Below are 24365 nucleotides of genomic sequence, written 5' to 3' on the forward strand. Positions count from 1 at the left end.
TTTAGCCCAGGCTGGCCTTGAACTCCTGATCTTCCTGCCTCAATCTCCCAGGTGTACACCAGCTTGCCTTCAACAGCTGGTCTTTTTTGTGTGGTGATTTCTTTTGTTTGCTTGTGGTTTTTTGTTGTTTGTTTGTTTGTTTGCTTGTTTTTCTTAAGAGCTTTGAACTGGGGTTTTTGTGTTCTGTGTTGGTTTTTTAATCTTACTTAATCTTTTTAAGCAGCCGCAGGGCTGAGTTGTCCCCATTTCACAGGTGAAGGACCCAAGACCCCAGCTGATTAAGTACTTTTTCCAGGGTAGAAGCCATGTGTTTTCATCCTAGGGTACCTTGTCCTCTACCCCTGCCTCAGAACTTTGAACCCACAAACCCCACACTTGAATTAAGGACTAGGAGCTACATGCAAGAAGAAAGGCAAGCCTGTAGTTACAGGGTATGGCATTCTTCAGAGCTGGTGCTAACAGCCCGGAGCCCTCGGAGCCCTGCTAGTGACCTCTCCCGTTTGCAGGAGCAGCAAAATGCCTGGCCATCCCTGTGCCTCAGTTGGGGTTGTGAGGAGTAGCAAATAGCAACATTTACGAAGTGCTTAGCGAAGTATGCCTTGCGCAGAATAAAAGTAAAACAAGCCAGGAGGGGTGGAGCGAACTTGTATGTTGACTTGAAACTATATAGCTAGACGCTGGAGAGAGACAGGGGCCGCCTATAGATACACTTTTGCCTTTCTCTAAGTTCCACCTGGAGGTCAAGCAAAGCTATTAGTATTACTTTGTTACATATTGGACTACTGATGTCCAGATTTCCTATATTAAGAGTTAAGATCTTTTTCACTGGTTTTCTAAGACTCCCAAGCTCTAAACTCTACAAGGAAAATCAAATCAAAACAAAAAATAACTTCTAACCTGTAACACAGTTCTTCTTAGTAAAATGACAACCTTGATTTGGTTAAGGTAAAATTCCCATCCCCATACAAGAGCAGCTTTGGTCTCCAACTAGAGCAGTGGGTTCAGAAGCCTGGCCATGTCTGGATTGGGAGATCCTTCACCTGCTGCTACCATCCCTAAGTATTCTGCTTCCTCTCAGCTTCCCAGCCATAGGCTGGATTTGAAGGCAGTTGCCCTGGATGACACCCAGCCCAGCAACCCCACCCCTACAGTTAAGAGCTGGAAGTCACCCTGTCAACTGACAAAGCAACCAGCCCAGCTCCACCCCTTACCTACCCTGTGACCTTGCCTGGCTCCATTCCCTTCCCTGGTCCCTATTTCCTCCCTGTGAAGGGGTGATCAGGTGTGTGCCTTGCTTGCCTTCGGTACAGGGGAGGATCTGTGTAGTGCTGGAAACGGCCGCCCACTGTAACGGAGCCATATCACGTCCAAGCTCCCCAAAATGTCCCATCTTCATTCAGAGTAGAGAGGACAGGAATGGCAGGATGGTGCTGAAAGAGTTTGGGCAGTTTAGAAACAGACAAGGGGTGGGAACGGGTCCTGGAGTTCCTGGAGTTCAGAGGTTAGGACTGGGGGTGTATCATGATTGGTAACGTGCTTGCCTAGCATGCCTGACGCCCTAGGTTGGGCTCCCAGCACTTGGGAAGTAGAGGCAGGAGATTCAGGAATGTAAGGTCATCCTCAACTTCATAACAAGATTGAAGGCAGCCTGGAATAGATGAGACCTGTCTCAAAGAAAAATGAGGAGGGGATAGCAATCAGAGGCTCCCTTCCCCAAAATACCTATACCCATACCCACCTTTAACCTGTGCTGGTGCTTCGGCATCTGTGTATATTTACACACACACACACACACACTCATACACACACTCCTCCATTCCAAGGCCATGAGTCCTTTTATTTCTGCACACTGTCATGTCATCACCTAGCTCCCTATGCAGACAGACACACATATGAGCACATTCACATATCTGAACATATGTCTGGACTGCCCTTGTATTCACTGGCCCACAAGCAAATAATAAGCATTTTATTTGGGAGCTTCCATATACGCAGAGGATCTTATGTTGGAGATCGGCCTAGGCTACATAAGGAGACTTTGGTGAGAGAGGGAAACAGAGGCCCCACCCCCCTACCCCCACTGTGGATACATTTTCACTGAGAGACACTGCTGGTGTCTCTTTGTTACAGGTTGGAAGAGTGAGGCCCGGGTCCAACTTCATCTGTGCTAGGCTTAACAGCAAAGTGCCCTTGTGTTCTGAGAAGGGTCCCAGCTTTGGGCAGAGGTTGACTTGGGTTTGAATTCCAGTTTCCATCATTGTATGGGCAGTGAGATCTTGTGGGAAAGAACTTAACCTTTCTGAGCACCGTACTCAGTGATACAACTCACAGGATGTCTGAGGATTAAGTGCAATCGCATATGTTATTATTCTTTTGTTTTAGAAAGACTTACTATTTTATGCGTAGGAGTGTTTTTGCCTGCATGTATGTCTGTATACTGTGTGGGTGCAGTACCAGCAGAAGCCAGAGGGGGGTATCACATCTGGAAGTGGGATTACGGTTGTGAGCCGCCGTGTGGGTGCTGGGAATCGAATCCCTGTGTTGCCTGCGAGAAAAGTCCGCTGAGCCTCCGCTGGAGCCCCATATATTGTTATTAAATCAGGGGTCCCTGGATAAATAGTACATGCCACAGTGATTAAACTCGTGGGCATAAAGGAGCCTGGTTAAGACACAGGGCAGTTATTCCCTGCTCTGTCCCGACCCAGGCTTTGCAAAGACCCCTTTGGCCCAAGAGAAACACATAAACAATGCCCATGTCCTCTTACTTAGAGAGCTTCTGGCACCTGCTCTGTGTGATCGGATGTTTGAATGGAAAGAGGAGACCCCAGGGCTGCTAGGTCACCCCAGGGGGCTGAGGGACAGACAGTGGTTTCCAACTTGCCAGTCACTTCTAGATTTGTTGTTCTCTTTGTCTGGTTGCCTTTCTTCCCTCGGGACCCTCCCCCAGGCACCTAACATGTTGTCAGCAGAAGGGGCCCCCAGGGGCCCCTGAGTAAGACCGGGTGGGGCCGTGCTGCTGCGGTAGCTGGCTGCCTCTGCTGCAGCCACAGTTCTCCAGCCTGGGAGCCTCCCCAGAGCCCTGCTCAGCTTTGTCCCCAAGCATTTCTAGAGAGCCCAGGACTCCAACTGGCTTCCCTTTCCCTCCTTTCCTGCTCCTCATCCACTCAGAGCACAAAGGGCTGTGGTAGGGCACCAGGCAGGCACCAAGCAAGACAGTAGTACAGCGGTTGCTGGGGGCCTTTACAGGCCTCCGCCCACTCTTCCCATCTTTTGCCAATGGAAAAGCTGGCTGGAGGGCACAGCATTCCCAGCCTGCTCTGCTTCGGAGGGAGAAGCATAGCATTCTGGGAGTTGTAGTCCTCACGCCCCTCTGTTTTCCCCCTCTGTACAGCTACTTGGAGAGAGGGGAGGGAAGCTGGGTTGGAAAATGTGGCGGAGAAATGCAGTAGTGGCTGGGGCCACCCTGGTGAAACAGACCCTGATGCCTGGCTCTTTTATACTTGCCTTCCAGCCCAGTGCTCTGCTCTGAGGACACAGAGCAGCTCTGAGGCTGGACATCTGTTTTGAAGGTGGCTATATGGAGGAGGCAGAATTAAAAAGGCTTAAACATAGCTGGGCAGTGGTGATGCACACCTTTAATCCAGCACTTGGGAGGCAGGGGCAGGTGGATCACTGTGAGTTCAAGGCCATCCTGGTCTACAGAGCAAGTTCCAGGACAGCCAGCTCTACACAGAGAAGCCTGTCTCAAAAAACAAAAACAAAACAAAACAACTCTAATCACATTTTCTTTTAATTCTTCATTCATTTATTGTGGTCCTAGAGATTGAAGTTAGGACCTCTTCTGAGAAGATCAGAATATTGGCTCTGGACTTTTACCCTCTGTCATCAGAGACAGCCTCTACCTATGTTTTTTAAATTTTGTTTATATTGCTTTATATGAAAAGTGTTTTGTCTGCATGTATATACGTGTGTGTGCACCACATGCATGCCTGGTGCCTACAGAGGTCTGAAGAAGGCATCATATGCTCTGGAACTGAAATTATGATGGTCACAAGCCTCCCTATGCGTGCTGGGAACCTAACCCAAGTCCTCTGGAAGAGCGGCAAAGCTCTTTCTTAACCACCGAACCATCTTAGACTCCATCCCTCCTCATTTCTCCACCTAGGAGTTGGGGTACATGGAGGTAGACACTGAGCTGACATACACTTCTGCCTGTGTAGTGAAACCAGTCCCCCACACCACCCCCAGTTAGGATCAGGGTACGCCTCCTGACCCGGGGTCAAACCTAGCCAGAGGACCATGAAATAAGTCTGTGTGATACACGCATCGCTTTGCTGTGCCTTTATTTCCCATGAGCAGAGCTTCCGCCCACTGAGGCAGCTGGCCGACCCTCCCGGGTACCCTGGCGAGACCAGGGTGGGCCGGGGGTGAACCCAGCTGACTGCCTTGCCCTCTGCCCAGGAGGACCATGCGGCAGTAGCAGCCATGCTGCCTTTCTTGCTGGCCACGCTGGGCACCGCGGCCCTCAACAGCAGCAACCCCAAGGACTACTGCTACAGCGCCCGCATCCGCAGCACTGTCCTGCAGGGCCTGCCCTTCGGGGGCGTCCCCACCGTGCTGGCTCTGGACTTCATGTGCTTCCTGGTGAGTGTCCTCCTTCTGACCCCCGCCCCTGCCACCTGGGCCCGGGGCATCCCCTGCAAACAATCCTCCGTCTCTGACCCGTGTGCCACCTTCCCAGACTAACCAAGGAGGAGGGATCCCCACTTTCCAAATCCTGTCCCCTCCCCCACGCCAGGGGCCTTCCTTTTAAGTCCACGCTCTGATCCCTTTGCTCCTGACCCCTGGCTGTCGGCGGCTGCTCTACTTGCCTCCCCCTCTCCCCCCTAGGCCCTGCTGTTCCTATTCTCTATCCTCCGGAAGGTGGCCTGGGACTATGGGCGGCTGGCCTTGGTGACAGATGCAGACAGGTAAGAAAGAGCCTGGGACCGCCCCTCCACCCTGCACACAGATAGGTATCATCGTTCCGCGTCGCTTGGTGGGGAAAGCCAGCCTTCTCTCATCCTCTCTGTTGGGGGGATGGAGAGGGACTAGTCCCCAGACCAACATGGGATGGCAAGAGGACCTTTTAGTTGGGCCCCTGTCCCTTACCAGCCCTCAGGGGCCCTCCCCCGCCCCAGCTAACCCTTTCTGTTCTCTGTCCCCAGGCTTCGCCGGCAGGAGAGGGAGCGAGTGGAACAGGAATAGTATGTGGGGCAACAGCCCCCTCGTCCTCACTAAACGAGCTTTTCTCTCTCTTCTCCTTTTCACGCTTCTCTTCTCTTCGCTCCAGTGGCTGGTTTTCTTTTTTTTTGCAGTTTTCTCCTCTGCAGGCTCATGTTTCAGATTAACACAGGCGGTGTGCTTCGCCGAGCAAGGGGCTCCCCAGCTTGTCTCTGCCCATCCTGGTTCATCCTCTGCCCGTTCTCCTGTGCTCCCTGCCTACGAAAATTCCCTCCGTGTATACTCCCCCCTCCCCGCATTCTTAGCCCTGGATGGGGCGAGGGACCTCTGGGGATTCCCCAGCACAGTGATGCAGAGACAAGATTGGGTGTCCCCGACAGCTCCCTGTCTCCTAACAGCTAGTTCTTCATATTCCAGGGTTCCCTGCACCTTCTGGAGGCCTGGGATGGGCTCTGCCCAAGGAGCCCCCAGTGTGGCCTTTTTGCCCCCCTTGTGCTCTCTGTCCATAGGGCTGGAATTGGAGCTGTGACAGCCGATGGCTCAGGGAAAAGGGAGGGGAGGGTCCTACCCCACCCCAAGAGACACCTTCCGGTCTTTGCCAACCCTTTGGGTCCTTCTGGGAGCCTCCCCTTTGCTTTTGGAGTAATACTGGTTCTGTCCCCCACCTCCCACTCCCCCTGCTGGTCAGGTTTGGAACTGCAGGAACCCCTACCGTTCTTGCTTCAGCCTCCATTCTGGGCAGTGATGAAGACACCCACTCACTGTCCATCACCAGTGGTCCCTGAAGTAGGCGTGTTCGTGGGAGGCAGGGCCAGGGGGAGGTCACTCTTGCTTCAGCCTCTGCGCTTTCTGTGTCTTCTTTAATCCCTCTGGGTACTCCTGGCTATTCCCCCCCCCAGACCCACGCTCCCCCTCTCACCTTCCTCTGCTCTGTCTCCCTCCCCCTAGTGTGGCATCAGCTATGCACGGGGACAGTCACGACCGGTACGAGCGTCTCACCTCTGTCTCCAGCTCCGTCGACTTTGACCAAAGGGACAATGTGAGTGTCCTCCTCCCAATTTCCTTGAGTACACTACTGTAAGGTCAGGGACACCAGGGTGGCCTTCTCCTCAGCAAAGCAAGTGAGGTGCTAAGATTAGAGGAAGGTAGCAGGCCCAGAGACTCTGAATGGCAGCCCTAACATTGTCAGTTGCAAACTCTGTCCGCCACAGTAGAATTTGGTGCCCTTTGGATTATGGTTCTCCTATGGATTAAAACTCCTTTTTTTTTTTTGAACATGATTTTTAAAGCCATAATGAGCCTCAAGGGTCTGTGTCATACAACTGAGACACCACTGTGTTATACAGAGAGCTTGCAGGTTGGTCACCCTGCACATAGGGACCAGCTGTCCTGCTGGGGGTTAGTGCTGGCTGAATGGCCCCTTCAGCTGTCCTCAGACTCTGGGGTGGCTGTGCTCCATCCCACAAGGGCTGGGGCCCCTGAAACAGCCCTAGCAGAGAGGCCCTTCAGCTTCCTGAGATGCACAGGGTAAGTGGCAAGCTACAGGGATCACCTCTGCCGGCCACAGGCAGTCTAGATTGGCCCCCAGACTTGAATGAAGCTCAGGGAACCAGACCTGCATCTTGGCCGGAAGGCACCCTCTCCCGTCCCTCTCTTGGTAGAAGGTAGGGTCGGCCCTCTCTCTGCTACTGTCCACTCTCTAATCGTCCATTCTCTCCCCGAAGGCAGGCCTGAGAGAAGAACAGGGAGATACATGCATCCCAGGGAAATCTAGATTTTGGTCCCTTCAAGGTGGACTAGGAGATGGAGGAGCTCAGGCAGCAGGACATACCTCTCTGCTTTGACAGCCATGTTTGCTTGTTCTTACTATGGATTTTTACATTGTGTGTGTGTGTATGTGTGTGTGTGTGTGTGTACAAGAAGGGGGAGGATGACACAGCACATGTAGGTCTCTAGGAATGAGCTCAGGTCATCAGGTTTGGTAGCAAGCAACCTTTACCTTCCGAGCCATCCTGCCAGCCTGCAAACTCTTCTTCTGAGCTAGAGATCAGGGGACCTTACTTCCTTCCCTGAACCTCAAAGTACACCCATCCCCATTTTGGTCTCAGGGATTTGCAATTATCTGCATCTCTGGACATGGGGTCTACCAATAAGGTGTTGGGCCTTTTTCTTCCTTCAGGGCAGATCTTCCTAGATTTTATAGGGTTTTTCTTGGCAGCGCGTGTGTGTGTGTGTGTGTGTGTGTGTGTGTGTGTGTGTGTGTGCATGCATGCATGCGTGCATGTGTACATAGGTACATGGGGAAGACAGCAATCAGCCTTGACTGTTGTTGCTCAGGTACTGTCAACCTCTGTGTGCTTGTTTGTTTTGCATTTGTTTATCCACCACAGATGCGCGCGCACACACACACACACACACACACACACACACACACGTATAGCTTGGGGAGTCAGTTCTTTCCTTCCAGCATGTTAGGTTCCAGAGAGCTCAAGGTCCAGTTCGGAGTCTTGGCCGCAGATACCCTACAAGCCGTCTTGGCAGGCCCACCTTGTTTCCTGAGATAGGCTCTCTTACTGGGACCTGGGCTCCCTATCTGGCTATCCTGTCTGGCCACTGAAACCCAGAGATCCATCTGCCTATGCCTCCTCTTTTTTTTCTGTAGGACCTGGGGATTGAACTCAGGTCCTTTTGCTCACATGGCGAGCACTTCACTAACTGAGCCGTCTCCCTCTTCCGCGCTTACATACTTTTTTTCTTTTTTTTTTTTTTTGGAATGGGAGCTAGAAGCCAGGGCTTCACTCATGCTAGGCAAATGCTCTAGCAACCTCGGTGTTCCTGGGGTTTTTCTTCAGGTGCAGGGGTGGTTATAGGAGCTGTGTCCTGGTGACCAGAGGCTGGAGGTAATTGTGAGGACCTGATGGGTGGAGGCTATAGGGAAGGGAGGTCAGGCTGGTAGGCTGGGATCTCCAGTTGTATTCCCTCTGTTCTCCCAGGGCTTCTGTTCCTGGCTGACAGCCATCTTCAGGATAAAGTAAGTGAATGGTCTGCGCACTCTAAAGAGAAACAGACACCTCAGCACCCGTCAGCTCCCTCCAAAACCAAGGCCAGCAGCTTTGAGGGCCTTAGCACGCCTAGCCATCGAAGCACCCTGCACCCTACTCCGAGAGGCCAGGCAGGCAGTGGGGCGGGGGTCCAGCCTGCGCTGACCACCCCCGAACGCTTATTCCGACCCACCATCTCCTCTGTGACACCCTGCACGAGGTCAGCCATGCCCTGGTCGACCAGCCCTCGCCACAGCTTGAGAGCAGGGGCCGGAGCCCCCACCTCGGCCTCTGTGCGGCCAGCAGGTGGGGGCAGCAGGCAGGAGCCAGCAGCCAGCAGGCAGAAGTCAGGAGATCCAGCCAGAGTCCACAGGCAGGCAGTGAGCGCTGAGAAAGGCAGGAAGCTGGGACAGGTCAGCACTGGGCCCCTAACCATGCTCTGGGCCCCTCCTCTAGTATGGCCGTTAGCCATGGGAGCTCATCCCTGTACCCTTAAGGCCCTAGAAGGAGCTGTTACTGCCCACCTCCCAGCCTTCCCCAACTACATCCCTCCTTCTTGTCCTCCTCCCATTTCCATCTTCTCTCTTCCTGCCTTTTCCCCTCCATTCCTGACCTTGCTCTCTTTTTCTTCTCTTGCTCTTCTTTTTTCTAGCCACTTCCAGGCTCTGTGCATTCCTCCTCCTCCTTCTCTCCTCTCCTTCCCCTTCTCTTCCCCTCTCTCCTTCCTCCCTTCCCAGGAGAAACCGGGATGAGAAGTTCCACCTCAACAACATTGCTGCCCCATCAGCAGGGGTGGCTAGGGTGGCAGTGGTGGTGGGGGTGATGGGGGGACAGACAGGTTCCGGCCTTCCCTCTGCTGCTCCTAACGAGCATCTTCTGTCTGCCTCCTGTGGCCCACAGGGACGATGAGATCCGAGACAAGTGTGGGGGCGATGCAGTGCACTACCTGTCCTTCCAAAGACACATCATCGGGTTGCTGGTCGTCGTGGGCGTCCTCTCCGTGGGCATCGTGTTGCCTGTCAACTTCTCAGGGGACCTGCTAGGTCAGTGAGGGCCGGGCGGCTGGAGCGGAAGGGAACAGAAGGGTATCTGTTGCTGACCCCGTCCCCGTCTCCTTCCCACCTTCCAGAGAACAATGCCTACAGCTTCGGGAGAACCACCATTGCCAACCTGAAATCAGGGTGAGGCTGGGGAACTCTGCCGTGGGGTGGGGTCAAGGGGGGGAAGCAAGGGATGGGAGGCTGCAGAGGTGGACGGGGACAGCAGAGGTCGGCTCTGCTGAGCCTGTGGCCCCGTGTGTGCCTGTGCCCGCCCCCAGGAACAACCTCCTTTGGCTGCACACCTCCTTCGCCTTCCTGTACCTGCTGCTTACCGTGTACAGCATGCGGAGACACACCTCTAAGATGCGTTACAAGGAAGATGACTTGGTAAGGAGGCGCAGCCCACCTCTGCTTCCCCGTCAGCCCTCCCGGTGGCCGCCTGGATTCCCTCCTATACACTGGATAAGGGTGCCTCCCCGAGCTGAGCCCCGCCCTTGGGAAATGGCCGTGGCTGGTCGTGGTGTCAGATGGTTGTATTGTCTTATTTGACATCAACGGTAACAATGTTCCCTCACCTTCTACAGCCATTCACCCAGCCTGGCCCAAAGGTTCTATTCTCAAGGTTCAGAGTGTCCACGCACCTGGTGGCCCCTGCAACCCCTCAAAGAACAAGGCGGCTCTTTCGTTAGGCTTCTTTTACAGACACTCCACTGAGGCCTGACAGATGCCCACAGCTTGCTCCCACCCACCTGCCCCTCTGCTCATCCCACCCCCCAGCCCTTCCCTGCACTCTCTGGCTCTTCCGGAGCCCACCGACAGGAAGCCAAACCTGCCGTCCTCTTCCCCAGGTCAAGCGGACTCTTTTCATCAACGGAATCTCCAAATATGCAGAGTCAGAGAAAATCAAGAAACATTTTGAGTGAGTAAGCGGCCCGCCCCACCTCGGGCCGGCTGACCCTCACTTGTCCATTAAGCCCCAAAAACAGCTTCGGACCCCTGGACCTGTACTCAGCAGACTGCAGCACAGGCTGAGGGAAGCAGATCAGGGGGAGACCTCACATTCCAAGCTGGGCCCTCCCTCTTCCATGTTCACTGAGTGACAGCCAGCCCCTCCAAGAACTGGAGAGGGCTGGGGTCACTCGGGATAGAGCCCCTTTGTACATGTTGAGCATGTATATGAGGCCTCCGGTTTGATGCCTAGTGCTTCCCCAAAACTCAGCAAACCAGAGCAATAGGAGGGAATCCTGATAAGTGCAGCCTATGACATCTGTTTCTACGTCCGGCTTGGGCTGGGTCCTGGGTGGTTGGCCCAGGGTCCTGAGGTGGCAGCTTCCTCAAAATTATTAGCAGCACTTACTTGGTGGGAAGAGTTTTCATGGGAAAACGTGTGTGCTTTGGTGGCACTAAAGGAGTCTGAGAAGGTTGGCCGTATGCCCCCTCAGCTTCTCTGACTCTGCAGTTATCAGGTATCTGGACCGACCCAGGGGGTGGAGCTTCAAAAGCTGCTAGTCATTGTGGCTCATACCTATAATCCCAACAACTTGGGAGTCCAAGGCAGCTGGATCTCTGTGAGTTCAAGGCCAGCCTGGTCTTTAAGAGAGGTCTAGGACAGATAGGGGCTACATACAGAGATTCTGCCTCAAAAAACAAGCAAACAAAAAGTTGAGGGATAGGCTGGAGAGGTGGCTCAGAGGTTAACACTGGATGTGCTTCCAAAAGTCCTGAGTTCAGTTCCCAGCAGCCACATGGTGACCTATAACCATCTATGGTGAGATCTGGTGCCCTCTTCTGGCGTGCAGGCAAACTTGCAGGCAGAACACTGTATAAATAATAAATCTTAAAAAAAAAAAAAAAAGTTAAGGGACTATGTCCTAGCTGTAGGGACGTAAACAGCCTGCATACAGAATTATAGGTCCTCTCACTTTTATTCATCTATTGCCAAACTCTCATCACTACCGTAGCAGAAGGTGAATGAAAAGTCATACAGCTCAAGGGTCACACCATAGAGATCAACTGCACAAGCTAGTCAAGGGGATGAGTGGAGATTGGCCAAGTCAATCTGCGACCCAGATGAGGAGCCAGCCAGTGTCCATGACAAGGGACAAGTCAATCTGCGACCCAGATGAGGAGCTAGTCAGTGGCTGGGACAAGGGACAAGTCAATCTGTGACCCAGATTAGGAGCCAGCCAGTGTCCAGGACAAGGGACAAGTCAATCTGTGACCCAGATGAGGAGCCAGCCAGTGTCCAGGACAAGGGACAAGTCAATCTGTGACCCAGATGAGGAGCCAGTCAGTGGCTGTGACAAGGGACATTCTGATCTGGATCCCAGGTTAGACTTTAGACAGATTCAAGGCTTATTCTTTCTTTTCTTTTTAAAGTTTTACTTATTTTTATTTTATGTGTATGGGTGTTTTAACTATGTATATCTGTGTACCATGTGGGTGCCATGCCCATGAAAGCCAGAAGAGGGAGACAGATCCCCTGGGACTGGAGTTACCGATGGTTATGGGTAGCTGTGTGGGTGCTAGGGATCAACTCTCCCCTGGAAGAGCTCTTAAACCCTGGCCATCCCTCCAGCTCCAGGGTTATTCTTGAGGTCCAGGTCTATTGCTGTTGGTCCAAATCAGAGTTCAGTCAACTGTCCTGGAGCAGGTCAGTTTGTTGTCCCGTCAGCAGTAATGTCTGAGCAGGATTGCAGGCAGTGACTGGTCAGGTCACATTCCGGAGCCTCGTGTCCTGGCGATCCGGAGCTAGACTGATGGGTGGGGACTTGTGCTTGTGACACACATATATCCACCATCCGCTGTATGCTGGCATAGATATTTTAGAAGCAAGCCCTGCCCTTGTACAGCCTACAAAACAGGGTGAGAGGATTATTTGGGGTGCAAGTCTGCACCAGCGTAGGGGTAGGCTAGGTCGAGATGGGGGCTAGTGTGTGCTCACGGTGAGTGATGTTCTGTCCAGTTAGACAGTTGTCAGCTTGCGTTGACAGGTCCTCATGCAGACCTCTAGTGACCCATGACCCTGCCCTGGGTGAGGGCTCAGTGTACAGCAATAAACAAAACCAGGCGTTTCCTCGTCATTAGTTCTGGGAGTCAAAGGATGTCGCGTTACGGGGGTGCTGAGGTGGCGTCCTGAGCAGGGAAGGGGAATGTGTATAAGGGACCCTCAGCATTTGAGGGCAGCATTTGAGCAGAGACCTGAGCGCAGTGGTCAATTCTGTGATAGCCTGCCGTGTGCTATGAGAGGCAGAAGGCCAGAGTGATGTGTCCTGGCCCAGTGCTTCGGGGTTGGGTCTCTTAGCTTTATTTAGGAAAAGAGCCTGTGGTTAAAACTCATGCTCACTCTAAAAGCGAGGGTGAAGAGAATCTGGTCCTCATTAGACCCTGGGGCTCTCTGTAGGGTGAGCGTGATGAAGTCAGCCTTTCACCCCTCTGTCCATTCAGCCTGCTTTGCTGAGCACTTGGCTGTGGGCAAGGCTGTTGGACAGGACTTTGTGTGTGGTGATGATTAGGAGATAGCCCTTGTCCACACTGAGCTTCAGAGAGATCATCAGTGTTTGCTGAGGCTCATGGTCCAGGTCTGGGGACTGTGTGGGTTAGAGGACTGCCCCAGAAGGAGAGAGTATCCTTTGTGCAAAATCACCATGCCCGTGGGGTCCAGTTTAAAGGATTTGCCAGTACTCTCCTGAGGATGAGAGCTTGTCCTACCAAAGGGCCATGAAGGAAAGAGCTTTGGCCACCTAGCTGGTTCATTTTCAAGGACCCCAGGCCAGATGTGAGCTCCTAAAGTGAGGTCCAGGCCTGTTGCTGTTGGTGACTTTCCCCTTGCTATTGGGGAACTTTATCACACGTGCCTCGAATACTTGGTGGCCCTTCATTAAGTTTTAATATGCCTCCAAAAAGATGGCAGCTCAGTCAAGATGATGAACTGGATCAGTTGGCAAATCGAGTGGAAAGGGCACTGCCTGGTGGATGGGCAAAGGTTCTGTGAATGCTCTCCGGAGCCACGTGCCAGCGAGGCAGGGCAGCTCCTTCAGTCCATCTTGAGGAGGTAGGGAATCAGCCCTGGGCCTGGGTCATGGCCAGGGTTAGGGATCAGATTCAGGATCAGTTTCTTGTTGGTCTTGGGCCAAGATTGGTTGAACTAAATCCAAAGTCAAGTTCAAGTGTTGGATGGGGACCAGGTCCTCCGGGAAAAGGGCCTGTATCTAGAAAGAGTTTCTGTGAACCTCAGGTTTACAGCCCTGGACAAGAGTGAGACCACAGCCTTGGTCTCCCCAGCTCCACACAGTGGTACCTCCACACAACCTGGATTATTGTCACCTGCTACCTTCCCACAGCCCACATGCACGCCTGCACCCTGTCCCCACTCATGTACTGTGTGGAAGAACGTCAGAGTTCTGTTCTTGGGGAGCACTGTAGACTGGAAATGGGTAAGCTGGGAATGTGTCCAAGTGCTGGAGCCCCGAAGGCAGGCAAGGGCAGGCCAGTGTGTGCAGCCCTGCAGAGCATGACAGCTGCCTGTGTTTCAGGGAGGCCTACCCCAACTGCACCGTTCTCGAAGCCCGGCCCTGTTACAACGTGGCTCGTCTTATGTTCCTTGATGCCGAGAGGTACCGGGTTGGGGCTGGGAAGGATGACACCAAGGGCCTGTACTCATCATGGGGGTGGGGGGCAACCTTGGCCTCCTGGAAACCTGGCTCTCCTTTTTTTTTTTTTTTTTTTTTTTTTTGGAGGGGGGCTTATTTTGACTATGACTCTGACCTTGGGAGTCCTGGTTGCTTCCAAGGCCTGGTACTTAGAGTGTGTTGCCAGAGCGAAGTGTCTGCAGTTCCCACCTGTCTAAGGACTCACCCTTTTCAGCTACAGTACAAGAAATTTATGGCAAACTATAAAAAATTTTGGCCCTAAGCAAGCTCATGAACAGGACAGCCCCTGCCTTTGGGGACTGAGCTAAAGCAGGCCTTTTTACATTTTGTCTGCTCCCAAGCCCTTTCCATCTGAGAAACTTTTACATGACTTCAGGCTTGTAGGTATATAAACAGGAATACAAGTCAAACATTTACTGAGAGTAAATCATAAGGAGATTCTAGCTGGGTGATGGTGCATACCTTTAATCCCAGTACTTGGGAGGCAGAGGCACGAGGCAGAGGCACTCAGATCTCAGAGTTCAAGGCCAGCCTGGTCTACAGAGTGAGTTCCAGGACAGCTAGGGACTATACAGAGAAACCCTGTCCCACCCCATCCCCCAAAACAAAAAGAAAGATTTATTTTAAAACAATTCCTGGGGCCGGAGGGTTGGCTCAGTTGGCAAAGAACTTGCTTTGCAAGAACAAGGACCTGAGTTCAATCCCCAGCACCCACATAAACCTGTCATGTGTCAGAGCACACACTTATAATCAGTGTTGGTGAGGCAAGGAGGTAGATGAGGATGACGCCTGAGTTAACCTCTGGCCTCCTCATGTGTAGTCACATATGCAAACACACACTCATTTTTTTTTTAATTCCTTAGTCTTCATTTAATCCTTTTATTTATTACGTAATGAAAAGGCTGGGTTTGGAAGATGGGTCAATGGCAAAATCATTTGTCATACAAGGGTAAGGGCCTGTGTTGGGGATCCCCACGCATGTAAAAGCTACATCTATAGCCCTGGTATTGTGGTGGCAGACAGGCAACCCCTGAAACTCATTTGGCCTGGCCAAACTCGTGAGCTCCAGAGTCAGTGAGAGACCTGGCCTCAGAAACGGAGATTCAAGCCCAGCAGCGTGGTGCACACTTGGGTGGCAGAGGCAGGTGGCTCTGAGGTGAGGCCAGCCTGGTTTGTGTAGAGTTCCAGGACGGCCAAGGCTGTCTCAAAAGCCAAACAAAAAACAAACCAAAACTAACTTGTAGAATAATCAAGGAATACACCCCATGTCAGCCTCTTTTTTCCACGCGTGCACACATACACCCATGCGTCCACACAGCACACACAAAGATGAAACAGCTTGGTCTACAAAACCAGTCTAGGACAGCCAGGGCTTGTTACACAGAGCAACCCTGTCTCAAACAAACAAACAAGATATTTGGGCTGAAGAAAGTGTATCAGCTGTTAAGAGCACTGGCTACTCTTCCAGAGGACCTGGTTTCAATTCCCAGCACCCACATGGCAGCTCACAACTGCCTGTAACTCCAGTTCCAAGGGATCCAACACCCTCACACGGGCATACGTGCAGGCAAAACTCCCGTGCACATAAAATTAAAAAATAAGATGAAAGCACACTGACCAGGCTGGCCTCGAACTCACAGAGATCCGCCTGCCTCTGCCTCCCCAAGCAATGGGATAAAAGGCACGCGTAACCACACCTGGCCAAAACATACTCTTAAGATGGATGTGTCTGTCTAACACAACACCAAAGACAGAGGAAGAACGGTAGGGGAATAGTAACTCTTTGTTTTCCGTAATCCAGCCATTGTTTTCCTACGAGAGCAAAAAGCTCTGTGTGCACAGCAAGATCACTGCAACTCCCTCACACGGTCTTGAATCTGAGCCAGGATGTTTCACGCTAACAGCCACTGGCGTGGTGGCAGAGGCCCCATGAACGGCAGGCCGTCTGCTCAGAAGCAACGATGCAGCAGGGCTGCATTGCTGCAGCACAGCAGAGCTTTGCCAGAAACAACCTAGATTCAGGGTGTGTCGATTTCGAATTAACCGGTGGTGTTCAGAAACCTGTTGACTGTGGCCTGGTTTTTTTTTTGTTTTTTGTTTTTGTTTTGTTTTGTTTTCATAAACCTCACATTCCGTTATTCGACGCCACGTCATGGGATTTTAAAAGCTTTGGGTTCTTTGTGACTGCCCCAAGCTTCGTTCCCTTCCCCACCTCCCAGCCAGCCCCAGACACTAATGAGTGGGTGACTGGCCCCCGGATCCCACAGGAAGAAGGCTGAACGGGGGAAACTCTACTTCACGAACCTACAGAGCAAGGAAAATGTACCCACCATGATCAACCCCAAACCCTGCGGCCACCTCTGCTGCTGTGTGGTTCGAGGCTGTGAGCAGGTACCGTGTGGGCTGGCTGCCCAGTGCCCAGGGTCCCTGGCAAGGCTGGGGAGGGCTGGGAAGGCCTCAGTAGACATGAATGCCCCAGGGTAGACAACACAACCCCCAACCCCAGGACAAACAGTAAGACTCAAAGGTAAACAGTGGAAGAAGGCACGGCCCCACCCCAGACAAACCTCCAGCTGCCTCTGGATTCCCCGAAACCCCAAATCTTTCTTTAAATATTTATTGATCCTGGTCAGAGAACTTCTTGTGATAAGACAGTTCTTTCCATCACAGGGATTCTGTAGCTCAAACCCTGATCATCAGGCTTCGGGGCAAGCTCCCTTTGCTCATCTTGCCGGCCCTTGAAGCCCCTGTTTTCACTGTTTGGTTTGTCCTAGCAGGGGGCAGGGGATGCCATGCAGTGCTGGTGTGTGCAGGGCTATGGGTTTGGTCCCCAATTCCACATAACTCAGGTACGGCACATGCCTGTAATCCCATCATTCAGGAAGCGCAAGCAGGAGGCTCAGAATTTAAGGATCATACTCAGCTTTATTAAGCTTCTTAGGGGCTGGAGAGATGGCTCAGTGGTTAAGAGCACCGGCTGCTCTTTCAGAGGACCCGGGTTCAATTCCTGGCACCCACATGACAGCTCCCATTCCAGGGGATCCCTTGCACCAGGCACGCATTTGGTACACATACCTGTGCATGATGGGGAAATACCCATACACGTAAAATAAAATAAATGGCGATTAAAAAAAATAAGTTCCTTAACTACCCTGTTCCTTGGTCTCCCTACAAGACTAGTTTCATTGCACCCACCTTGCAAGATCAGGGCAAGGACAGAGTGAGGCCAGAGCAACTCCATATATCCAAGAAACCCTCGGGGAGCATGGTTTGGGCCTGGTTGGTGCTGTGGGCACCTCCCAGCTCTGACCAGACCGCCTGGCGCTGCCACCTGCAGGTAGAGGCCATTGAGTACTACACAAAGCTGGAGCAGAGGCTGAAAGAGGACTACCGTCGGGAAAAGGAGAAGGTGAACGAGAAGCCGCTGGGCATGGCCTTCGTCACCTTCCACAACGAGACCATCACAGCCATGTGAGCTCCGCTCCTCCCCCTCCCGTCACCCCCGGCCTTCCCCTGCCACGGGGCCCTGTGCCCACCGCTGTGGACCCCAACCGGGGCTCCGGCAACAAGCACCTCTCCGCCCCGCAGCATCCTAAAGGACTTCAACGTGTGCAAATGTCAGGGCTGCGCCTGCCGCGGGGAGCCGCGTGCCTCCTCCTGCAGTGAGGCCCTGCACATCTCCAACTGGACCGTGACCTATGCTCCTGACCCCCAGAACATCTACTGGTGAGCCGTAAGGGGCAGGATGGGGCTTAGGGGCTGTTTCCAGGAAGGTGGGAAGAAGGTGGGGAGGAGGACGTAGGTGTTGTCAGAAGCCAGTCGGCCGGTCCTCAAAGCGGCCCCTCCCCCACCTTCCCAGGGAGCACCTCTCCATCCGAGGCTTCATCTGGTGGCTGCGCTGCCTGGTCATCAATGTGGTCCTCTTCATCCTGCTCTTCTTCCTCACCACGCCAGCCATCATCATCACCACCATGGACAAGTTCAACGTCACCAAGCCTGTGGAGTACCTCAATGTGAGCCCTCCATTACGCGCCATGAGCATCAGTCCCCAGGCAGCATCTCCTCCATCCCTAGTAGTTGTGATTTCGGGTGTACCAGCCGAGTCATTCCAGGATGCTTCCTGAGGACGAGGGCTTCTACCCCTGTGTACACCATGCCCCTGGGTTCCACTAGACCCTGCTCTCGGCAGAGGCCATCCTTGGGTTTATACCTACTGGAGAACCCCTTTCCCCCCCAACCCCCCGCAGGAGGGCACGTGACCTTGGGAACGCCCCCTTTTCTCCCCTCTCTGAAAAATGGAAGGTTCGAACCGGCCCCCTGGCATTCACATGTACGTTCTTGCCAGCCTGAAGGCCCAGGCAACTCAGGTGGTGACCGTAGCGTGCACCCATGGCTGCCTGCACCCTCTGCCCTCGTGCCATGTACAGGGCTTGTGCACGCCTGTAATCCCAGCCCTCGGGGAGCCAGAGGCAGACAGCTGTCTGTGAGTTTGAGGCCAGCCTGGTCTACAGTGCAAGTCCAGGAGAGCCAGGGCTGCACAGAGAACCCTGTCTCAAGGGAAAAAAAAAACCAAAAAACAAACAAACAAATTCAGCATTCAGAAGCACAGCAGATAAGATACAGACCCCAGTCCAAAGCCAGTCCCCACTGCCCACCACCCGGCCACACCGTCAAGTCTCTCATAGCCTGGATTGACTAGCATGAGCCAGTTTCATGGCCGTGAGGTTTAGTGTGTAGAATATGCGCAAGTGCTTGGCACACAGTAGGTGCTTGTTGAACATGCACAAGTGCTTGGCAGCACACAGTAGGCGTTCAGCAGATGCTCACCATCAACATCATTGGCCCTGAAGTGGTTCCCACCACCCCTAGACTCCACCCTCGCCTCGCCCCAGCCCTCCCAAGCATTCCGAACCTTCAGACCCAATCCAACGATCCCCGCCTGACACGCCCCTGTCTCGCCCCTCCTCCCCCCAGAACCCCATCATCACTCAGTTCTTCCCCACGCTGCTGCTGTGGTGCTTCTCGGCCCTGCTCCCCACCATCGTCTACTACTCTGCCTTCTTCGAAGCACACTGGACGCGGTGAGCTGCCCCGTCTCTGGGCGGCCCTTTGCCCCTGGGCTCCGTCCCCTCACCTAGGGAGCCTGCTGGGATGGGATGGGATGGGATGGCCCGCCCTGACCTGTGCCCTGCCGTCCACCTGCCCTCCTAGCTCCGGGGAGAACAGGACCACGATGCACAAGTGCTACACCTTCCTCATCTTCATGGTGCTGCTTTTGCCCTCGCTAGGGCTGAGCAGGTGAGTGCCAAAGGGCTGAGGGGGGGGGGGGAGCCGGGGTGGGAGTGCACGGGAGGAAGAGAGCTGCAGGGCCAGGAACCTGCCTATCCCCTGGCTCCCCCAGAGGCTCCTGGCAGACCCTTTGTCCTGGTCCAGCTCCCACCCTTCTCTCCTTTCTGCAGCCTAGACCTCTTCTTCCGCTGGCTCTTTGACAAGAAATTCCTGGCAGAAGCAGCCATTCGGTTTGAGTGAGTGGCCGGAACACTTGGGGGAGAGAGACAGAACAGGGGTGGATGTGGCTGAGAGGCGCATCTAGCCTTTATAGGAGGGTGTCACCAGGCCCCCAACCCTAAGGGGCGGGATTAGCATTGTCAGTCTACTGGGTTAGCCAAAAGATGGTCCTCAGGTGTTGGGTGTGTGCTTGAATGGGGTGGGTTGGGGCTCATGCTCCAGGGCGCTCCTGACCAGCCGAGCGCATGCTCGGGGGAGATGTATCTGCAGAGCTCACTCCGGGGGTTCTCTGGGAGCCCTGATTCTAGGACTGCTGCAGGAGGCTTGAATTCCACCAAGGAGTTTGGGGAGGTAGCTGTAAAGGGAACTTGCTCGTAATCTGGAGGGGACTTGGGGACTCCCAGAGTGTCCCCAGTGGTCACTAGAACCCATACTTGTCTCTACTGAGGTCTCTTAGATTGACAACCGAGTATCCGGCTCTGGGCACAGAGCTGAGGAAGCCACACACACAGGGCGCGATCCGGGGGCTTCTTCTCCAAGGACCCCTGTCAAGGCCTGTCTTGGATGCATGTGGCTCTCACAGGCTCAAGCTCCAGGGACTTACTGGAGTCATCTGTGACCATCTTGGACTTAGGGACTCTGCCGTTCTTGTCATCCCACGCACACCAAAGACACCTGAGGGAGGGTTTCTGAGGCTGGTTAGTGAAGGAGTCTGAGGCTCTCTTTATTGTGGGAGTATCAGAGTCGGAAAACTTCCCGGGTGTTTCTGGGGCTTTCACCCCTGGAAGGCTCTGAGGGTCTCGTTGAGATATTCTGTGGCGGTCTCAGCACACACTGGCAGCCTTGTGTGGCCTTGAACTCTCTCCCCTTAGATGTTTTTGGGGCACGCCATGTAGGTAGGTCTCTGGGCTGCTTTTCAGGATGTGTATCTGGGCTTGTTTTAGTATTTTAACATTCCGGGGTTCACACTGTGGTTGACTGGGGCACAGGTATTAGGGGTCTAAGCTAGGGGTGCACGTGTGGAGGAGGCAACCGAGGGTGAGGGCGTGGTGTGCTGTCATGCTAGCAAGAGGCAGACAGCCACCAGGTCACGCCAAGGGGGCCGTGCTGGAGCGCCTGCTGCCCGCAGGTGTGTGTTCCTGCCAGACAACGGCGCTTTCTTCGTGAACTACGTCATTGCCTCAGCCTTTATCGGTAACGCCATGGACCTGCTGCGCATCCCAGGCCTGCTCATGTACATGATCCGGCTCTGCCTGGCGCGCTCCGCCGCTGAAAGACGCAACGTGAAGCGGGTATGGCCGCCTAGGGCAGCGGCGGCACGCACAGCGCCCTCTGGTGGCCTAACCAGAAACAGCGGCAGTCAGGCGTGGGTGGTGGGCGTTAGGGATGCTGGGGCTTAAGGACTTTAGTTCCCATCGGAAGCCTGAGTTTTCCCCGCTCGTATGGGTGGACATAGGTGATAAGGAGGCCCCTGAGTTCTGAGAACATAATGTTATAAGTGCGTGGAGCTGGGAGAGGTGTAGCTTGATCTAGAGTCCCTCCGCCCTCATTCCACAAGAGGGCGCTGCGTAGCCTGTCCCCTAGTCCTCTCAACTTCGCCCCCACCTGCCTGGCCTCCCCCTCAGCCACAGCCCCCACCTCCCACCTGCTTTGCTGTCCCCTGCACCACCCCCACATTAGGTCCCTCACTCCCCATGGCTTCGTTCCAAGCCCCAGAGTTCCTGGCCGCCTCCTGCCTGCCCTGCCCCCCTGCAGCCTGTCCCCTCCACTCTGAGCCACCCTCCTGCCCATGTCCCCCCCAGCATCAGGCCTACGAGTTCCAGTTTGGCGCAGCCTACGCTTGGATGATGTGCGTCTTCACGGTGGTCATGACCTACAGTATCACCTGTCCCATCATCGTGCCCTTCGGTAGGCACCGCCGCGCCGGGACCTGGGCCCTGCTCGGGGGAACCCGGGGCCTCACCCGCTCCACCCTAGTAAGGCAGGCCACCCCGACTGGACGGGGCCCCGGCTGGGAGACCGGCCCCTCGGGCCTCCCGCCTGGTTCCTGGCTCAGTCCGGGGCCAGGCCTTGGGGAAGATGGGGAGAGCAGTTCTGTAGAGGTCTGGCCCGCCTGGCATGCCCGGTCTCTGGGTCAAGCCACCCGCCTTAACAGTGTTTCCTGGTACCGAGGCCTTCCTTTGGGTGTACACGGAATACCTATACATACACACACACCCCTATACCGACATCTGCACTTGCACACAGACTTCAGAATTCCAGAGTGGGCCAGGTCCTTGCACCTCACGGACATGTCCTGATGTAGGCAAGCCATGTAATTTGGGCAGGTCTCTCTTCCTCCCTGAAAGGTGTTTAGCTAAGTTTCTTACTGTCCACGACCCCACCAATAGCTTCTGGTCTACCTCCCCCTACCTACCCTCTGTGGCTGTTGAAGGCTCCAGATTCCCAAACCAGGCTCCTCCCCCTTGTTTAAAGCTCCCTCGGCTTCAGAAAGTAGAACCTGCCCTTTAAATGTGCATTCAGCTGTTTAGGGGACATGGGTAGGGGAAAGTAAGATGGGTTTCCAAAGACTTCTCGTTCATCTAAATGAGTGACTCTCTGACGGTAGTTACGGAGGGAAGGAGAGGCTGCCGGGATGAAGGGCCTGGGGGCAGGAGAAACTGCAGCTTCTGTTTGTGCTGAGGGAAGGGACGGGACAGGAGCAGACACCAGCCCTTCAGCCATCTCGGAAGGTCAGGACAGCCGCCTGTGGTCGACACCCGAGGTGCTGGGCGCTGGTTCCGAGGTCAGGGCCGTTGGCTTTCCTCAGGGCTCATGTACATGCTGCTGAAGCACCTGGTAGACAGGTACAATCTCTACTATGCCTACCTGCCGGCCAAGCTGGACAAGAAGATCCACTCAGGGGCCGTGAACCAGGTGGTCGCCGCACCCATCCTCTGCCTCTTCTGGCTGCTCTTCTTCTCCACCATGCGCACAGGTGAGGGTCATCACGCCATTCCGGGGGCTGGGGTGGGTGGCAGGGACAAACTTGCCACAGAAGGGCCACGTGGTAAGGGAATGGCAAGCGGGGGGGGGGGTGTCTCAGAGAGGTTGTGTGGATGTGAGTGAGGGACTCAGAGGCTGCTGCAGTTAGCCTCTCTCGGAGAAGGCCAGGCAGTAGCCCCTCTCTCTGTCCTCCCCGCCCCCAGGGTTCCTAGCTCCCACATCTATGTTCACCTTCGTCGTTCTGGTCATCACTATCGTCATCTGTCTCTGCCATGTCTGCTTCGGACACTTCAAATACCTCAGTGCCCACAACTACAAGGTGTGGAGCGGGGAAGGAGGCGTCTTTGGAGTATGGCCGAGGGCACAGGTGTTCTTTGGGGGTGGTGTACGGGGTCAAGGGGTGTGGAGAGGGCATTGAGAGGCCAAAGATAAAGGCGTTTCCTCCCTCCCCTCTTCCCGGGCCCCCTCAAGATTGAACATACAGAGACAGATGCTGTGAGCTCCAGAAGTAATGGACGGCCCCCTACCGCTACTGCCGTCCCCAAATCTGCGGTGAGTGCCTTCCTCCACGGGTACTGGGGGCGGGTGGGGGGGGCTTTGACCTGCAGAGCAGAGACTCGACCCCAAATCTGGGTTAAGTCCTCCACGTAAGTCAGCCCACACCAGACTTCACGGCCGTGGATACCAGAGCATCCAAAGGCTTGTCTGTGTCCTCTCTACTGTGTCCCCCAGGGCACTGCTGCAGCTCCTAAGATACCTGCCCCCACCTACCCACCCGTAATGGGCAGCCATTCACCTTACCCCTATTCCTTTTCCCTTCAGAAATACATCGCTCAGGTGCTGCAAGACTCAGAGGGGGACGGGGATGGGGACGGGGCTCCTGGGAGCTCAGGTGACGAGCCGCCATCCTCCTCCTCCCAAGACGAGGAGCTGCTGATGCCGCCCGATGGCCTCACAGACACAGACTTCCAGTCATGCGAGGACAGCCTAATAGAGAATGAGATTCACCAGTAAGGGGAGGGAGGGGCCCTGGAGGCCACGCCCTGCCCCTCCACCCCACCCCCACGGACACTAAAAACAAAACGCTAATAATTTATTAGAACTAAAGCCCCCTCCTCCTCCCCCATCTCCTGCTTTCATTAAGGTATTTAAACCTGGGGGTTTCACTGCTCTCCCCCTCGGGGGAGAGAGAGAGAGGGAGCCTACCAACCTCAGTGAGGACAGCCCCGAGCAGGCCCCGGGGCAAAGAGGGGTGTGGAGGGAGTTCCCCCAGATCAGCCTCACCACCCAGTAGTGTGGCCAGGAAAGGGTTAATGAGAGCCAAGGTGGGTACCTGGTGCCATGGCTGGAGGCCTGGGGATAAAGCGAGCTGGTCAGGAGTTGCCACCCCATTTTTTTTTCTCCCCTTCACGGCCCCTGGATCTGGGCCTTCGGGGACATGGGACGTAGGAGAGGGGAGGGGTGCAGAGTGGGAGGAAGTCAGGCCCAAGCCAGGGGTGACCCAGGGGGCATGGCTGACACTGGAAAATGGGGTTTTGCACTGGGTTTGTTGGGTTTTTGTTTTTGTTTTTGTTTTCCTTTAAAATAAAAACAAAAGCTCTGAGCTCGTGTCTGTTTGGGAGTGCGGCTGGCCCTGGCAATTTATCCTCTGTCCTCCCAGGAGGACTGACTTGTAGTCCCAGAGTATACCTCAGCTTTGTTAAAGAGGGTCCATCAGGAAGAGCCTCTGTGTGCTGAGCAGCCCAAGAATTCCTAAGAGGCAAAGATCAGGACAGAAAACTGCCAAATCATTGCTCCAGGTGGACTCAGAAAGAGGGCTGGGCCTTCCCCAGTACCTCAGGCCTTCCTCAGCCCCATATATCCCCAGGACTCCTCATCCTCCAGCCATCCCAGCTCTTCTTAAGACCCCCAACTCA

General features: G+C 54.3%; 1 protein-coding gene across 4 annotated transcripts in view; it reads left to right on the forward strand.

Moving 5' to 3' along the window:
• Tmem63b (transmembrane protein 63B) overlaps positions 1–24052 on the forward strand; it is a 26717-nt gene extending 2665 nt beyond the window's left edge. For 3 of the 4 annotated variants that reach the window (XM_060369663.1, XM_021649297.2, XM_021649298.2), the window contains exons 2-24: positions 4462–4644; positions 4891–4970; positions 5208–5246; positions 6172–6262; positions 8217–8254; positions 9165–9307; positions 9394–9445; positions 9583–9691; positions 10153–10223; positions 13840–13920; positions 16224–16347; positions 17294–17427; positions 17545–17682; positions 17816–17969; positions 18931–19037; positions 19168–19254; positions 19416–19481; positions 20594–20756; positions 21267–21372; positions 22274–22441; positions 22653–22768; positions 22921–23001; positions 23272–24052. In XM_060369663.1, the coding sequence (XP_060225646.1) occupies positions 4486–4644; positions 4891–4970; positions 5208–5246; positions 6172–6262; positions 8217–8254; positions 9165–9307; positions 9394–9445; positions 9583–9691; positions 10153–10223; positions 13840–13920; positions 16224–16347; positions 17294–17427; positions 17545–17682; positions 17816–17969; positions 18931–19037; positions 19168–19254; positions 19416–19481; positions 20594–20756; positions 21267–21372; positions 22274–22441; positions 22653–22768; positions 22921–23001; positions 23272–23463 (2499 nt within the window). In that variant the 5' untranslated portion in view covers positions 4462–4485 and the 3' untranslated portion in view covers positions 23464–24052. Of the gene's footprint in view, positions 1–4461; positions 4645–4890; positions 4971–5207; positions 5247–6171; positions 6263–8216; positions 8255–9164; positions 9308–9393; positions 9446–9582; positions 9692–10152; positions 10224–13839; positions 13921–16223; positions 16348–17293; positions 17428–17544; positions 17683–17815; positions 17970–18930; positions 19038–19167; positions 19255–19415; positions 19482–20593; positions 20757–21266; positions 21373–22273; positions 22442–22652; positions 22769–22920; positions 23002–23271 lie in introns of those variants that run through there. The other variant, XM_060369664.1, reaches the window with a different exon arrangement.
• The last annotated feature ends 313 nt before the right edge of the window (positions 24053–24365 follow it).

This window comes from Meriones unguiculatus, chromosome 16 (genome assembly GCF_030254825.1).
Source record: "Meriones unguiculatus strain TT.TT164.6M chromosome 16, Bangor_MerUng_6.1, whole genome shotgun sequence".
NCBI lineage: Eukaryota > Metazoa > Chordata > Mammalia > Rodentia > Muridae > Meriones > Meriones unguiculatus.